Source organism: Panthera pardus, unplaced genomic scaffold, assembly GCF_024362965.1.
Source record: "Panthera pardus isolate Hobbes unplaced genomic scaffold, ASM2436296v1 HiC_scaffold_22, whole genome shotgun sequence".
In the NCBI taxonomy this organism is placed as follows: Eukaryota; Metazoa; Chordata; class Mammalia; order Carnivora; family Felidae; genus Panthera; species Panthera pardus.
In genome coordinates, this window is record NW_026526788.1 from 2,341,733 (window position 1) to 2,359,358 (window position 17,626).

General features: G+C 46.4%; 1 protein-coding gene across 1 annotated transcript in view; it reads left to right on the plus strand.

The window, feature by feature from the left end:
- Positions 1-1,572: 1,572 nt before the first annotated feature.
- TRIM67 (tripartite motif containing 67) overlaps positions 1,573-17,626 on the plus strand; it is a 54,500-nt gene continuing 38,446 nt past the window's right edge. Inside the window, 1 exon segment of the mRNA XM_019419025.2 lies at positions 1,573-3,521. Within this exon segment, the coding sequence (XP_019274570.1) occupies positions 2,478-3,521 (1,044 nt within the window). The 5' untranslated portion in view covers positions 1,573-2,477.

The window sequence follows — 17,626 nt, forward strand, 5'->3', positions numbered from 1 at the left end:
ACAGACTTGTCACCATCTCCTGCCTGGGGAGACTGATACCTGGTTAAATAATCGTTCTAAGCTCCCTGTCACTGAAGGGAAGTCAAGTCAGGTCTCTTACTGCTGGGGTGCTCTATCTGGCACTAGGTTGGACTGCTCTTCAACCTTAAGACAAACCGGAAGCAGGCTGCTCAATAGCGGACAAAACAGAACTGAAAAGTCCTAGGATTTCAAAGCAGAAGGAGGCTATGCAATTTGCATTTAGGATTACTTCATTTAGCTCGAATACATAATTTGACCCATCTGACAGAGGTGGGATCCGAGACTAGGAAAGCTTAAGCAAGCTGCTCAAGATAGGACGACTGATCAGTTAGTTAAAGGGCCAACAATCCCAAAGTTCCAGGCGGGGCCACAAGGAGTACTGCAGAGAGTGTATCGCCACCCCGCTGCCCCAGCGGTGTACCCGCGAGTAATCCCTGTCCCTAAGGCACCAAGCCGCAGGGCTGCAGCCTTTTCCTGCTGTGACCCGTCAGCCAGCTCAGCCCCCTCACCCGGTGACCCGCAGGCGCTGAGCCTCCGCGCTTTGCTCTGTGGCGCCTATCTTGTCTTTGTTTGGAGTCCGGGAAAATCTGAGACCGGGGGAGGCGTGACTTCACTATTCATATCGCTTTTAAACAAACGATTTCCCAATGTGTGTCTGTTTCAAGGCTGCTGACACTTCCGTAGGCAGAGCCTGCCGCGTGGCGAGCCCTACCTTCTGCCTATCCCCACCCACCAAGCCCTCGGCCTCCCCCCACCGCGCTTCCCTCGGCAGCTGAGAGAGAACAGCGGAGTAGTCGAAACAGCCAGGGCCGCGGGTGGGAGGCTGTTCGCGTAGCTCGTGGCTGGCGTGGAGATCTCCCCATTCATAAAACTACCATCCCTGCTCGCTGAATTCCCGCCGGCCCCGCACCGCCCCACGCGCAGCAGGGTAGGGCTGGGCCCCGGGTGCTCGGTTCCGAGGGCCACGGGGCCTAACGCGGCTCGTTTTCGCGCTTCACCATGAAGTCCCAATTTACAAATCCCATCTCGTGTCCTCGCTCAGTCTGTATGGACGACTGACATCGACCGCGGATGAGCGCTCTCGGTTGAAAGCAAGAGAGAAAATGGCTTGGGGTTCAATGCATAAATAACACCTCACTCACCCTTTGACTTCAGGCTATCCGACATTTTGTGACTTGCATTTTTTGCTCTATCCTAGATTTAGGAAGCGCCTGTCAAACTATGCTACCTATTCATTTGTAAACAACTGGCTTTTTAGGTCCCTTTCTACCCTTTTACGGCGGTGGGTGGGAGCGCGGTAGTGGGCCAGAGAGATGATGGCAGGGGCGGGGCGGGGCAGGGCGTTGTACTAATTTAAGATGCAATCTCCATCCAAATAATAGATTGTTATTAACAATGATCCTCTCCGCGAAACCCTTAAAATTGCCCCCTGACTCCCCTAGCAGCAAAAGGCGAGCCCTTATTCGCTGAGCTGACGCCTCCTCGGCTCCCCCCGCCCCCCACTACTCCTGCTCTGGAAATTACAACTCCTCAGCGCGCCGCGCAGGGAGGAGGAAGCGGCGGCGGCGGCGGCAGGAAGGCGGGGAGGGGATTCCCGAGCCAGCCGGGCGCTCGCCCTCCGCCCGCCGGCTGCAGCGTCGCGCGGCCAAGGTCAGAGGCTCCGCCGCCGCCGCAGCAGCAGCAAACCAGATCAGCGGGTCAATCCTTGCCGCGGAGGGGAAAAACCCCAGGGCGCATTTGGTTCGCACCAGCAGCCACCAGGGAGGGAGGCGAGAGAAGGTCTCCGAGCCTGCTGGGCCCCACCGAGACAGTCGCTGGCGCAGCGACCCGGCAGGGCAGGTGGCCGCCTCTCAGTCTGCGCTCCAGGAGCTGGGGCGGCACTTTGAGCTCTGGGCGCTGTCCGTCGCCTCGTGGTGCTGAACCCAGCCCCACGGCCAAGGGGCCTGCTCACCCGCCTTCTCGCCTACTGATCGCTCCGATTGGGGCAGGACAGGGGCAAAAGGGAGCCCCTGGGCAGCTGCCCACTGGAGCCGAGGGGTTGAAACAGGACAGCTAGGAAACGGCAGCCTGGCCGCTGCTCCTGATGTGCATAGGAGACGCGCGCTGCAGCCGGCGGCGGCGCTAGTGCTGATTCATCACCTAGAGCTCCTCACAGGCCATCGCGAGGGCAGCGGACTGACTCTGGACTCTGGCCGCAGGTTGAAGCCGCTGGCGCAGGAGCCCCGCGGGCAGGAGGTGAGGACCCCTTCCCTTCTCTTGCCCCCAGTCGTCCTAGGGCGGTGGCGCCAGGACACAGAGAGGGGCGTGCCCCCAGGCTGTGAAGTGGTCATGCCTGTGTAATGCCCTCGCCTGCAGTCTCTCCGGTGCTGACCACGCTTGGTCCCCTCCTCCGCCTGTCTCTGGAGCTTGGGCCGTTCCATCTCCCACCCTGAGCACCTCGGTCTGTTCGCGCCGCGATGGAGGAGGAGCTGAAGTGCCCCGTGTGCGGCTCCCTGTTTCGGGAGCCCATCATCTTGCCCTGTTCCCACAACGTCTGCCTTCCTTGCGCTCGTACCATCGCCGTGCAGACCCCGGACGGTGAGCCGCACCTGCCCCAGCCGCTCCTGCACTCCCGGGGCTCCGGGCTACCCGCCGGCGCCGCCGCGGCACCCCCTCTGGACCACGACGCGGCGGCTGGCCCGGCCTGCAGCGGCGGAGGCGGGAGCGCAGCTGGCGGCCTGGGCGGCGGTGCGGGCGGTGGCGGGGACCACGCCGACAAGCTGAGCTTGTACAGTGAGACAGACAGCGGTTATGGTTCCTACACGCCGAGCCTCAAGTCCCCCAACGGGGTTCGCGTGCTGCCCATGGTGCCCGCGCCGCCAGGCTCCTCGGCCGCCGCGGCCCGGGGTGCCGCCTGCTCTTCGCTGTCCTCGTCCTCTTCAAGCTCCATCACGTGCCCGCAGTGCCACCGCAGCGCTTCCCTGGACCACCGAGGCCTGCGCGGCTTCCAGCGCAACCGGCTGCTCGAGGCCATCGTGCAGCGGTACCAGCAGGGCCGCGGGGCCGCACAGGGGGCGTCCGCAGCCTCTGCAGTGGCCATCTGCCAGTTGTGCGACCGCACCCCGCCGGAGCCGGCTGCCACGCTATGCGAGCAGTGCGACGTCCTCTACTGCGCTGCTTGCCAGCTCAAATGCCATCCATCCCGGGGACCCTTCGCTAAGCATCGCCTGGTGCAGCCGCCGCCGCCACCCGCGCCGGCGGAGGCAGCCTCAGCATCCCCGGGCGCGGCCCAGGGCGCCCCCAGCGGAGGTGGCGGCTGCAAGAGTCCGGGGGGCACGGGGGCTGGAGCGGCGGGGGGCAGCGCCGCCCGCAAGTTCCCTACGTGCCCCGAACACGAAATGGAGAACTACAGCATGTACTGCGTGAGCTGCAGAACCCCGGTGTGCTATCTGTGCCTGGAGGAGGGCCGTCATGGCAAGCACGAGGTGAAGCCGCTGGGAGCCATGTGGAAACAGCACAAGGTGAGTGCAAGGTGCGCTAGCGTGGATCACGGGTGCAAAGAGGGTGGGAGGAGAAAGGCTCCTGGTCTCTTCCCTGGAGAGTTGGCAGAGGCAGGGATTACTTTGTTCACTCCCTCATTCCCTCATCAATCATTTGACAAACACTTAAATGAATCCAAGTACTCTGAATTGGGTGTCAGAATGGGAAAGGCAGGGAAAGAGGACTTACTCGGTGCCCTTCCCCTGAGACTGTATGATTCTACACAAAGGGCACCCATAATGCAGAAACAGGGTTTTTTTCATTCCCAAAGTTGACTAATAAATTACCCTGACGGCCCCTTCGGTTTTATGGCATCCAGGGCCCTCTTCCTCCATGGAAAAAGATTTTTTAAGTACAGATGTTCCCACCTGCTTGCAGGAAATTGCAAGGCAGGGAGGATTCTTTCCGAGCCCTCAGTGAAGGGACACACTATTTCCTACAGGGCAGAACTCCCCTCTGCTACCAGAACAGAAATTTGCCTACTGTTTCAAGGAGTCTCTAGCACTTTCTACCCCCCAGAATGTATCTCAGCCAAGAGGGAAGATATAATTGCTCATGGGCTTTGAGAATTTGGCGGTGCGCCCTCTTAAGAAAGGAGCATCATTTTCCCCCAGAGACTTTCTCTTCCTGGGACTCTGTCACTCATGCTGGTGGGAGTGTGGTGGCCCTGCAGAGCAAGCCACCCTTCCCTCTGCAAGCTGCTGCAAACCTTCTTCCCCTGCGACTGGCCTGGGGGTGCCACCTCCCAAGTGAAAATGGAACAGCCTCTAAGTGCCAGTTCACGGTTGCCAATGTGTCTTCCTATCTGACACTGGGCAAGAGAATCCTCAAAATCAGGTCATGCCCTTGTTCAGGCCCCCAGGCAAGAGTGGGTCCAACTCTTCTAATGAACATTGACCTTAATTTCCTATCCAAAGGCCAAGCCAAGCAGCTGGACTCAGGGGCACCGAAGGTCAGTGATTCTGGTCTGGCAGAGTTAGAGTCCCTGTTGGATGACCCCAACTACACCTGCACATTTGGACACTTATCATTCAATATCCTCTTTCCAGTAAATTCTCACTCCACAAAGAGGCAGGAGATCTTAAGGTCCCAACAGAATTATGTATTCTGCTTGAGGAGGAAAGACACAGGAAATTAATCAATTTGCCATGGTTACCTTGTATCATCCAACTGGAAATGGACAGAAAATGTAGCCTACGTGAGAGAAGGGACTAACCTATTCCTATTATAGATTTATTATAGTCACAATAAGTAACTATTAACTATATAATTTCATCTGCTACAATGAGTGTGCTATTATTGTAATTTAACATTTTCAAATCAGAAAATTAGAAAAGGAATGGGGAAAACTTTAGAAATCCCCCTAGGAGATGGAAATTTGCAGAAGAGACATCATGTCACAAATAAAACTTTTGCAAAGAGGTTGTGATCAGTTACCAAGACAAGAAGTATAGGTTCACATTCAGATGTCACAAGTTGTTAAATTTTCACAGTCTTGAAGGCTAGAAATAATTCTAGGTATTGCCACCCAAATCTTTAGACTTAGTGAAGAGTGGAAACCAACATGAATTGAGATTTTTTTTTTAATTAATCTTTTAAAAAATTTTTTTAAATTTATTTATTTTAAAAATCTTTTTTAAAAATTTATTTATTTTGACAGGGAGAAAGAGGCTGTGAGTGGGGGAGGGGCAGAGAGAGAGAGAGATGGAGAGAGAGAGAGAATCCCAAGCAGGCTCTGCACTATCCGTGTAGAGCCTGACATGGGCTCAAACCCACAGACCGTGAGATCATGACCTGAATTGAAATCAAGAGTCAGATGCTTAACCGATCGAGCCACCCAGGCTCCCCCAGATGAATGTGCAGTCTTAAAAGACATTAAGACTCTTGCCAGGAAAAGTGAGTTAGATAATGAGCTATGGTTTCCAAAGCCTCTTGGTTCTTGCAGAAAAAATCATTAGTCATCCTTTCCTTGATGTCCACAGCACTTTTATAACATTTCTAACCTCAACCAACAATGCACAGTTATGAGAAAATACGGAAAGCACACGTGAAATTTGCTCAACAGACTGGGAAAGTTATCTATGGAAAACACAACTATGCAGAATCTGGTGTGTCAGTGCTGTATGTAATGCCACAGCTTCAGGGAAATCACAGCTTCACAAATCCAGAAGGAATGATGGGAGATACTTTTGTGAAACCCCATTTCCAAGAATGAATAGAAGTTCTCCTGTTCTCTTTCAGCAGGTACTGGTTTTCTAAAGAAAGGAAAATTATTGAGTGCTTACGATGAGCAGCTCACTGAAGGGCATGGAATCAAAGGAAAAGATAAATGAGGAAGCACAGTTGGAACGTTTGGTCTTGCTTTGTGGTCAGGCATGTAGACCTCCACTGTGAGAGTAGCTTTTTTTTAAGTTTATTTATTTATTTGGCGGGGGAGGGGGGGTGGTGCAGAGAGAGAGGGAGAGAGAGAGAGAGAGAGAGAGAGAGAGAGAGAGAGAGACTCTCAGCAGGCTCCACACTGTCAACACAGAGCCCATCGCAGGGCTGGATCCCACATCTGTCCTCAAGATCACGAACTGAGCTGATATCAAGAGTTGGGCGCTCAACCGACTGAGCCCCCCAGGTGCCCTGGTAGCTACCTTTGAAAGAGAAACTGGAACACTCAATTTCACAGTCCCACTGGGGCAGTTTAAGTTCTTCAGTAAAACTTAAAGTCTCTGTTGTTGTTATCATCCAAAAATCCCAGCTGCCATGACAAAGGCTTGCTGCCCTACCAGAACTAGACTTGGGACGGAAACATTTCCCTAACACTCCTGTGACTGCAGAAGCCTTCATTTAAGCCCTGCTCTAATTCCTCCCAAGCATGACCAGAGCTTGCCATCTAATTAGTGACTCTTTAGCAAAGAGAAATGTAAGTGACACTGAGATCTATTTTAAAACGAGATTGATTATCACCTTTTGAAAACAGTGTAAAAACTTCAGGTGTTGGCTCAACACATTTTTATGTATTGAAGTATACTTGACATACAATATTCTATTAGCTTCACATGTACAAGTTAGTGATTGGACATTTATATACATTGCGAAAACTGACCACCATAATAGGTCTAATCTCCACCTGTCCCCGTAGAAACTTAATACAATGTTATTGACTGTATTCCCCATACTGTACATTGCATCCCCATGACTTGGTTTTTGTATAACTGAAAGTTTGTGTGTCTTGATCTTCTTCACCCATTCACACCACCCCCCTTTTGAACCCCTTTCCCTCTGGCCACCACCACTCTGTTCTCTGTATCTATCAGTGTGAGTGTTGTTTTGTCTATTTGTTTGTCTTTTTTTTTTTTTTTTTTAGATTCCACTTATAAGTGAAATCATGTGGTATTTCTCTTTCTCTGACTTATTTCACTTAGCACAATAACCTCAAGGTCCATCCACGTTGTCACAGGTGGCAAGATATCGTTCTTTTTTATGGCTCAGTAATGAGAGAGAGAGAGAGAGAGAGAGAGAGAGAGAGAGAGAGAGACCGCCTCTTCTTTATCCATTCATCTATTGATGAATGTTTAGGTTGTTTCCATATCTTGGCTATTGTAGCACTTTTTAGATGATTCTTCCAGAAAAGTGTTCATCCTTTGAAAGACACGTTGATGTAAAGAAACAATGTGTGGGGAAAGATAGGACAAAGGAAGGGAAGCTTTCTAGGAGAGATTTGTCTTTCTGCGTATTGAATATGGAATTCTAATTTTCCTGAAGCCAGGATTGTTGAAAGCTGTGTCTCTTCCCTAGACAGACACGTCATGGATTATCAACAAGTCCATCTGTAACTCCTACTGGGTGCCAATGGTCAACGCTAAATTATTATCGGTAGAAGTTGATTCCTGAACTGAGGTATAAAATGCTAGATGAACCCTTCTTTAGAAGTCTTTGAAGATCCCGGGAAAATGAGAGAGTATTAAAACAAAATCTCGTTGAGACCCCAGGATTACTGTTCCTAATGAGTCAGCACTTCACAAGAGCAAAGGAAGGGATGACGAGGCCTAGAAATCTCAGGGAAAACAAGACTTCAGGTTACTTTCATGTCTTGAAGTTCTGCCAGAGGGCACTTGACTTCTCAGCACCCTGTTCCTACCTGATTTTATTTTTATAAAAGGGATAAGGAAAGGCTTTTAGCCTTTAAAGCCCGAGTGTAAAGGCTTCCTCCATTAAAAGAAATAACACATAAATAACAAAGGCAGAACATGTCATTGTAGCTGAACTATGATCATTAGTACACTTATTTGAATATCGGCAGAATTTTATAACACAAGTGACCAATGCTCATTGTTAAGACTTAGAATTACAAATCTAGAATTGTAAGAAAAGAAATAGCCCTAAATCCCAATTTGGAGAGAAAAAAAAATTTCTAATGTTTTAGGTTTTCCTTGTAGAATTCTATCATACATTTATTTTGTGTCCTTTTTTCATTCATCATACAATATAAATATCTTTTCTGTCAATTAATGTACATCGTTTTTGATACAGCACGCCATTGCTGCATAAAGATTTAGTATTTTACTTGAGCCACACCTTAGTGCTGGACTTTAGGTTGTTTTCAGTCTATGCCTATACTCTTAATTATTTAAATCTATGCCTATACTCTTAATTATTTCCTTACGTTACATTTCTAAACGTGGAGTTACTATGTGAAAACATACCTGGCTTTAAGATATTTGATTAATGTGGGGCGCCTGGGTGGCTCAGTCCGTTGAGTGTCCGACTTCAGCTCAGGTCATGATTGCACAGCTTGTGAGTTCAAGCCCCACATCAGGCTCTGTGCTGACAGCTCAGAACCTGAAGCCTGCTTCGCATTCCGTCTCCCTCTCTCTCTGCCCCTCCCCCACTCATGCTCTGTCTCTCTCAAAAATAAACACTAAAAATTTTTTTTTTAAGAAATCCTATATATAAAAAAAAGATATTTGATTAATGTTACCAAATAAAAAAATTTTTTTAAAGAAATCCTATATATAAAAAAAAATATTTGATTAATGTTACCAAATTACCTTTCATAAAGGTTATACTTATTTTATCCCAAGAGAAAAAATTATGTAAATAATAAAAAAGTCATGTAGAGAGGGACCATGGTGGGGCAGGAAAAAGGTGGATTATTTTGTGTCTAGTAATTACTACTTGCTATTTTCATCACATTATTGATAGAATAATTTTTAAAAAGAAGATTACAAATACAGTAAAATCTTGGATTGCGAGTAACTTGTTCTGCGAGTGTTCTGCAAGATGAGCAAACATTTTTAATAAATTTTAACTTGATAAGAGAGCAACATCTTGCAATACGAGTTGTACGTTATGCTGAATGTCACATGATCACAACTGAGCCAATGGCTCTTGAAATTCACATTGATATATGAGTGCTTTGGATTACAAGCAGATTTCTGGAACAAATTATGCTTGCAAACCAAGGTTTTACCATATGTAGAATTTTAAAAATTTTTTTAAGGTTTATTCATTTTTCAGAGACAGAGAGACAGAGCGTGAGCGGGGGAGGGGCAGAGAGAGAGGGAGACACAGAATCCGAAACAGGCTCCAGGCTCTGAGCTGTCAGCACAGAGCCCGACGTGGGGCCGAACTCACAGACGGCGAGATCATGACCTGAGCTGAAGTCGGACACTCAACTGACTGAGCCACCCAGGCGCCCCCACATGTAGAATTTTAGATCCCTAACTACTAGTTGGGGATCTGCCTTCTCTCAAAACTTGGTTTGATCTGCATGGCTGTTGTCCAAATAGCCCTCTTGATCTTGAAGGCCTATGAAAGGACCAGGCCTTGAGGGCCCACCTACGGCACTTTAGGGTGGGGTTGGGTGGGGAGAAAGAGTTCAGTAGAGAGAAGTGCTTAGCAAAATCCTTTGGGGAGGTCTGAGTTCTATTACTCTATAGCTGATTGCTGCACAAGAGCTGAGCTGCCTGTTCTAAGCCAACTGCTACTGAGTGAAAATGCATCAGTGTCATCAGAGCATGTGGCATGGAAACATGTGCAATCTGAGGGAAAGTCTGGATTAAAAAAAAAAAAAAAAGGAGCATGCGCAAGCAGGGGAGGGGCAGAGAGAGAGGGGAGACACAGAATCTGAAGCAAGCTCCAGGTTCCCAGCTGTCAGCACAGAGCCCCCCCCGGGGCTCGAACTCACGAACCATGAGCCAAAGTCAGACACTTAACCAACTGAGGCACCCAGGCACCCCAGAAAGTCTGGATTTTCGAGAAGCTGAATCTTTCACCAACTCTAAAGTTCTGAGAAATGTACTGTAGGCTGGCTTCTGTTCCATATGCCCCAGGCCGGCTAAGAACCAATGGCTAATCTGTTTAGATTTCTGGAAACATGAGTTCCCTCTGATAACTAGAGACCACCACGTCCTCTCAAACCACCCTCCATGTTCACATCACCACTGTCTTCAAAGACACCTGGGCTATAGTCCTGCTCTTTTCTTGGATTTAATCCCAAGCAGGTTGGTGATTTCAGAACAATTACTCGAAAGAACCCTTGTGTTAACAACCTTTGAAATATATGCTTTCCTCATCACTCCACACATTTGGAAAACAGAAGTGGGTTTCAGAGAAGACGGCAAAAATCCATAAGCTTGAACTGCTTTCCTTGAAGGCTGTTTATAGAGATAGGAGTACTTAAAATTTAGGAAGACCTCAAAGAATGTGAAAGGACATTGCTAGTGATAAATAGATTTCATACTGTGTGCTATGGTAGTCATTCCATGGCTGAGATGTTGTCTTTTTAGCCTGCACTGGGAGGTATGGATGGATATTTATGGTGGGTGGATATTCATGGTGATGAGACTTTAGCTGTGGATGTCAACAACGTGGAATATTCCAGAGGGGAGCTTATCTCTTCCTCTCTGAGGCAGACTAGGGAGAGGGTTGACAAACTGTAGCCCACCATCTGTTTTTGTGAATAAACTTTTACTGGAACTGAGCCACGCTTGTTGGTTTACATATTGCCCATGGCTGCATTTGGCTACAGTTGCTGTTGGGGAGAGTTGAGTGGCTCCAACAGACACCTGTGGCTTGCAGAGCCGAAACTATTTACCATCTGGTCCTTTGTGGAAAAAAGCGTGCTGACCTCTGGACAAGGACCTGCGACCACAGTGTGGTCTGCTGAGCAGCAAGCAGCAATGGCAATACCCAGGAGCTTGTTGGAAATGCCACAGTCTTAATGACTCCAGATTTGAATGTTAACAACATCCCGTGTTGATTTGTGTGTACTTCAAAGTTTGAAAAACCCTGATGGAAATGCTTTCTGGGCTTCAGGGCACTGGGCCTATCACTCTAACTGTGCAAGTCATTTGAGAAGTGGGGTGCCCCCTCAAGCCTGAAGCTGATACTCAGTAAGCAGACTCTAGGGAGTCTAAGCAGATTGAACCAGAGAGCCTTAATTACTCTGGCACCAAACAGAATCTTTAGGTTCAGCAAATTCTGGGTGCTGGGAGACATTTCAGTGTTCGAAGAACACCTGGCCCGGAGGGGCAGGAATCTCTGAGGGGTGGAGGCGTGTGCAAAGCTGAGCCTTCCTGGGCTCAAGCGTAGGTATCACAGGAGAAGAGAACGCTGGACAAATGCTCTTTGCTGCTTCCCTGGGATTGAACAGAAATGGATTTACTGTTTGTATCTCTGGATTTCCTTTGGGTTGATGACTTAGTTGTTCTGTGAAGAAGCAAAGAGAGTCTTTATCCACTCTTTAGCCAGGTTTGAAGGGCCTGCCCAGGGAATGGTGGAGTTTGGAAGTATCAAAACCATGGAACCTAAGGGGCAAGGGAAAATCCAGGCAGAGATGGGGGGGAGGGTATGAATTCACCCTTCCCTGCTTGCAATTTCCTCTTGCAAAGCAAGAGCTGTGCAGGATTTTAAGTTTTTCATTCCTAGAATAGACTGTTTCCGGCAGACGTGGTGAATTCCAGCCTCCTCATTTTGCGGATGAGGAACTTGAGGCCCAGGGGCTTGCTATTGTTGCACAGCAAGTTGTGAAATGATTTCGTAAAAAGATGATCCTTTCAATCTCTTCATTGTACCTTTTGATTAACTACAAAAATGTAACAGAATGCTGTGTATGTATCTGAACAAAAACACGTGTATGGCATCACTGAGAGAGTAATTGTGAATGGAAGAAATATTCTAAAAAGTAGGGACAGAGATTGGGCATGGCCTCTCTTCCATTCAACTGCAATGGGGCAGCATTAAATAAAATGGAAATAAAAGGATGTGGAGGAGACAAAGCATCCTGTTTAGAATAAATAGGATGAAAGAATTTGAGGGCTGGAGGGAATGTAACAGATCACATAGCACCGCCTCTTTATTTTCCAGGTGGCTATAGAGGGGTTAAGTGGTTTGGAGGAGAGAGTAGAGAATGGTCCAGAAGGGACAGGAACGGTGAGGTGGGGCTAGTGAGCTCAAGAGTGTAGAAGAGGTCTAAGTGACAGAGATAACAGAATGGAATACTGGCACCTGCCAGAAGACTGGGCCTTGGTCACATGTCATTTGAAAAATCTGTTTGGACAGGACATTGTTTTTGTTTGTTTGTTTGTTTTAAGATATATATATATATTTTTTTATTTTTTAGAGAGTGAGTGCAAGTGGGGGAGGGTCAGAGGGAGAGAAAGAGAGAGAGAGAGAGAGAGTGAGAGAGAGAAAGAGAGAATTTTAAGCAGGCTTCATGCTCAGTGCAGAGCCCAACTTGGGGCTTGATCCCACAACGCTGGGATCATGACCTGAGCTGAAATCAAGAGTCCGATGTTCAACCAACTGAGCCACCCAGGCACCCCAGACAATACATAGTTGTTGGTTTTTTTATGTTTGTTGTTTATTTATTTATTTATTTATTTGGAGAGAGAGAAAGAGAGAGAGAATGAGAGAGGCAGAGAATCCCAAGAAGGCTCTGTGCTGACAGCACAGAGCCCAACAGGGGGCTCCATCCCATGAACAGTAAAATCATGACCTGACCTGAAACCAAGAGTCAGATGCTTAACCTACCGAGCCACCCAGGCACCCACAGACAGTACATAGTTTTTTAAAATGAGGTCAAGGCTGTGTTAAGAAATGTAAGCAAATGTTGTCCAATCTCTTAATTCTTATTAATTGTTGGATTCTGGGTGGTAGTAATAAAGGCTGGAAACCAATAAAATATGAATAATCAGAAATGAGAAGCCTCTTAAAATGAAAACTGTGGCTTATCATCATTCAATGAATTATGTGTTGCCATATGGTTGACTTTGCCTATCAACTGAGCGGTATACCCACATAACTAAAAGTGATCTCTAGTACTTAACTATGGATAACTAAAAGCTGGTGGGTGCCTCTTGACCATTAAGTCCTTTTTCTGAGCTTATGTCTCTAATAAGTATTTATTCTTCAATTCAACTAATTACTTCTTCAATCAACAAGTAGATTGTGAATGTCTAAATCATACCAGGCACCATTCTAAACACCAAGGCTACAGAAGGGTGTGCTCTCTTCTCACAAAGAGCATAAATGTAGTCCCAAGAGAAGGAAGATCAACAAGTGTACAAATAAATAAATTTCTTTCTTTTTTTTTAATTTTTTTTCAACGCTTTTATTTATTTTTGAGACAGAGAGAGACAGAACATGAACGGGGGAGGGTCAGAGAGAGAGAGGGAGACACAGAACCTGAAACAGGCTCCGGGCTCTGAGCTGTCAGCACAGAGCCTGACGCGGGGCTTGAACTCACGAACCGCAAGATCATGACCTGAGCCGAAGTCGGACGCTTAACCGACTGAGCCACCCAGGTGCCCCAATAAATTTCTAATATTAGATTATTTCTTAGTGGATATCAGAAACTATCTGATATCCACTAAGATGGAAGTAAAATAATGTGATAAAAAAAAAAAAAAACTTGGTGGACTTCTTTGAGGAGAAGATGGAAAAAGCAAGACTTGAAAACCGGATGAGATGTGGCCAGCCCTGCCCAGTTCTGAAAGTAGCATATTTCATAGGGAAAACAAGAACCAAGAACCAGAGGTGGAAGGTGCCCAGTGTGTTCATAGGACAGAAATGGGCCCCTGTGTTTGGAGTATAAGAAAGATGAATAAGTGGCAGAAGCAGAAAGATAGGCAGGGTCTGGAGGACACAGGACCTGGCAGGCCACAGGAAACAGGTTGGATTTTATGGTAAATGAATGCAGTGGGAGACTGCCAGAGACCTTCAAGCTTGGAAGTGATGTTTTTTTTAAATATCATTTTTGACTGCTGTTTGCAAAATGCATAGTAGGGGGACAAGAATAGAGGCAGGAAGACAAATTGGAGGTGATTGCAGTAGTTTGGGCTACTTTAATTGGGAGAGAGGCAGCAGTGATGGAGAGAAGTTTATATATTCGTGTCCCACTTGGAATTCTCTGAGCTTCTTGGAGTTGTGGTCTGATGTCTTTTATTATTTTGGGGAAATTCTCTTATATTGTCTCTTTAGATAATTCTTTTGCTCTGCTCTCTCTCTCTTGTCCTTTTTTTTAAAAATTTTTTTTTTTTACCATTTATTCATTTTTGAGAGACAAAGAAACAGAGTACAAGCAGGGGAGGGGCAGAGAGAGAAGGAGAACACAGAATCCAAAGCAGGTTCCAAGCTCCGAGCTGTCAGCACAGAGCCTGATGTGGTGCTTGAACTCATGAGCTGTGAGATCATGACCTGAGCCAAAGTCGAATGCCCATCTGACTGAGCCACCCAGGAGCCCCTCTCTTGTCCTTTAGGAGTTCCAATAACATATATGTTAGATTGTTTGATATCATCCCACAGTTCTTGGATGCTCTGTTCTTTGTTCTTTAATCGTTTTTCTTGTCTCTTTGTGTTATGGTTTCAATAATTTCTATTGACTATTCTTCAAACTCGCTGATTCTTTCCTAGACCGTGTCCTGTCAACTGATAAGCTTATTTCCAGATTTCCTCTGCATTTTCTTAGTTTCTTGTCCCTTCTCCAGCAGTAGGAAGCTTCAAATAGTCTGGACCCATGACTGTTTTCTGCATAAGCCCCAGAAACATAGGGTTTTTCCCTTTCCCTTTCTCCAGCCATAAGAGGTCTTCACCTTATTCAGAGCAATGAGGTAGAAGGACAGGAGTTGCTGTCTGTCCTCAGTGGCTTAGGATTTTGTTCTGGATGGGAGAAGGATCCCAGTGGAGCTTTGTACTTTCCTGTAGTGATTGTCACATGCCTCCTTCAACGCAACTTTTGGGGTGCAGAAGTTTCCCTTTTTTTAATCTAATGATCACTTTAGATTATGTAACTAATCAGGTTCCCTTTTCTCTTCAGCTGTTAAAATGTCTAGAGACAAATATTTGATACATACATAATAGATTTAATTATGTTACGGATTCCAAGCTTTATTTCTGGCTCCATTTATGTCCTCACCCTTCTTTTTCTCTCGTTTAAGTGATGCACTATTGAATTCTATAGCCCCTTGCAAACTGCCTTAAACCTTTTGAAATAGATTAATAAAGAAGCAAACAGTGGCCTACTTGAATCAAACCAAAAAGAATAAGAAACCTCATTAAGATAGTACCCTACTTCTGAGCAGTGCTCAGTCACTGCTAAAGAAATGCTGCTTGAAAACATTCAGTTCAGGGAACAGGGATCTTCCCAGTCACTGGGACATGTGGCTGCTCCCTTTCAGTCCTATGTAATAAAGAGACTCCAAAACGACTGCCTGCTCTAGACAATAGATCATTCACCCTATTTCACATTCTTCATGGGAACAACACCATATACCATTGGCTTGTTTGGAGGGTGTGATTACTACCTCTCAAACTGGCTTCCTTTCCAAGTATTTGCAGCTTATCACTGATGAATGTGTGTCCTCCTTACAGTCCAATCTAGCAGGGGCCACACCTGTAGCTTTTAGGGAATACGAAGAGGCACAAAGGGGCAAGCCAGGGCACATTAAAGTCAAGAAGATCCTGCTGGGAGTAGTCGTGTCAGGAACTGTGAGACGTTTGAAATTTTAGCCTATGTACAAGCTCTCGAATCCAGTTACTACAATTTCATGCATGAAGGCAGAAGACATGAGACTCGAGGCAGAGATGAAGAACAATTTATCACTCCCAGCAGTAGCAGTAGTCAGAGTATCAATCAGTATATCTGTGCCAATTCCCTGAGCCTCCATTCACCCTGGGTTGTATGCAGAGGGCCAGATCCACCTGCACGCATAGTAGGTTGCATCACAAGACAGGAAGCGTGAACTTAGAGAGCCCAAATCTTTTACAAAGGGCAGTTATCATGGGGCACTTTGCTCCAGAGAGAAACAGCTGTCTAGTTTCCAAGATTGTTGTCTCTACAAACATTCTTGGAAAGACTGTCCAGAAAAAAGGAGTAATCAGTACTTCATGGTCAGACTTGCAGAAATGTGTGAGACCCACAGAAAAGTGTATTCCAACAGGATTAAAAAAAAAATTTAAATAGTTCCTCGAGTGATTTCCACCTCATATGCTTCATGGGAAGTTACACAGGCCCCTCTGGTGCCCAAAGCTTCTTTTCAGTTTAGGTACACAGGTCTCAGGGCCACCTGGGTAAAGCAGGAAGGATTCATGCTGTTATCTGTCACGTTTCTTGCTCCTTTAGGGTTTGCCAGGTATCATGATGGTGGTGGTGATGGAATCTGTGTAATGGAGCCCAAATAATGTTATGAGTTAACATTGCACAGTTAAGGTAGCTTTCGTTCCTGAGTCTATTCATGTTTCCTCTAGCATATGAATGACAACAAACATCATTTCATGGCTCTGTATTATCTAATCAAAACATTCCATTGGATAAGCATTTGTTGGGCACCTACTGTAATTCACAGGCTGTGCTGGGGACTGGGGATACGCATAAAACAGGCCACAGGAGAGCTCAGCGCCAACTGGAGAAGAAGGATCATTTGATAATGTTGTTCTATGCACAACCTTATGTGCATAGAATTAATATTAAACAGTAGAACAGATGGGGTGCCTGGGTGGCTCAGTGGGTTGAGCATCCAGCTCTTGATTTCAGCTCAGGTCATGCATGACCCCACGGTTGGTGAGATCTAGCCCCACATCGGGCTCTGCACTGACAGTGAGGAGCCTCCTTGGGATTCTCGGTCTCCCTCTCTCCGCCCCTCCCTCACCTGTGCTCTCTTGTGCTCTAAGTAAATAAATAAATTTTTTTTAAGTGGAACAAGTGCCATATTTTAAATGTGAATAAGCCAGTGAGGGAACAGAGAGGAAAAGGCAGTTAATTCTGCCTAGAGTTTCAAACGGGGAGGGGGAAAAGAGTAGTAAGGGGGAGACTGAAGACAAGATCTTTGAGCTAATGTTATGAATGATGAGTGTGAGTTTTATCAGTCAAGAAAGAAAGAAGGAACTTAGACGTACAGCAATGTGTGAGGTGTTAAGAAGAATGTTTTATGGTAGAGTAAGCCAGGGCTTAACATATATCCATTTGAAGCAAAGGGACATTGAGAAATATGATGCCATTCCTGATTTTAAAAAAACAAACAAACAAGGGATCCTCAGTTACCCATTTTTTTAGCACCTGAGACTTACTGAAAACATACTGGATCTGGAGTGGTAAAAGAATAATGAGGGTAATTGGATTCCAGCAGCTGCATTTAAGGGGACATCTAGCTTGAGAGGCTAAGAAAGGTTAAACATTAGCTTTATTTCAATTTCAATGGAGAACAGGATTAGCTTGGGTATAATCCTTTAGAAGATTCTTGTAATTTTTCATCATTTCCCCAGGTGTTATATTTACCCTGTTTGCCAGTAAAACCTGGTAACAAAAATCTGTGAACATTTCAACTTGCTTTGCTCGGTTAATGGGTTAGGGGAGGGAAGAGAGGAAACAAAAGGAGAAGAAGAAGGAGAAAGAGAAGAAGGAGGAGGAGAAGGAAGAGAAGAAGAAGGAGAAGAAGAAGGAGGAGAAGGAGAAAGAGAAGAAGAAGAACAAGAAGAAGAAAGAAGAAGAAAAGGAAGAGGAGAAGAAGAAGGAGAAGGAAAAGAAGAAGGAAGAGGAGGAGGAAAAGAAGAAGTGAGAGAGCTGGATGAGAAAAGAGATTCACAGGAGAAAGGAGGC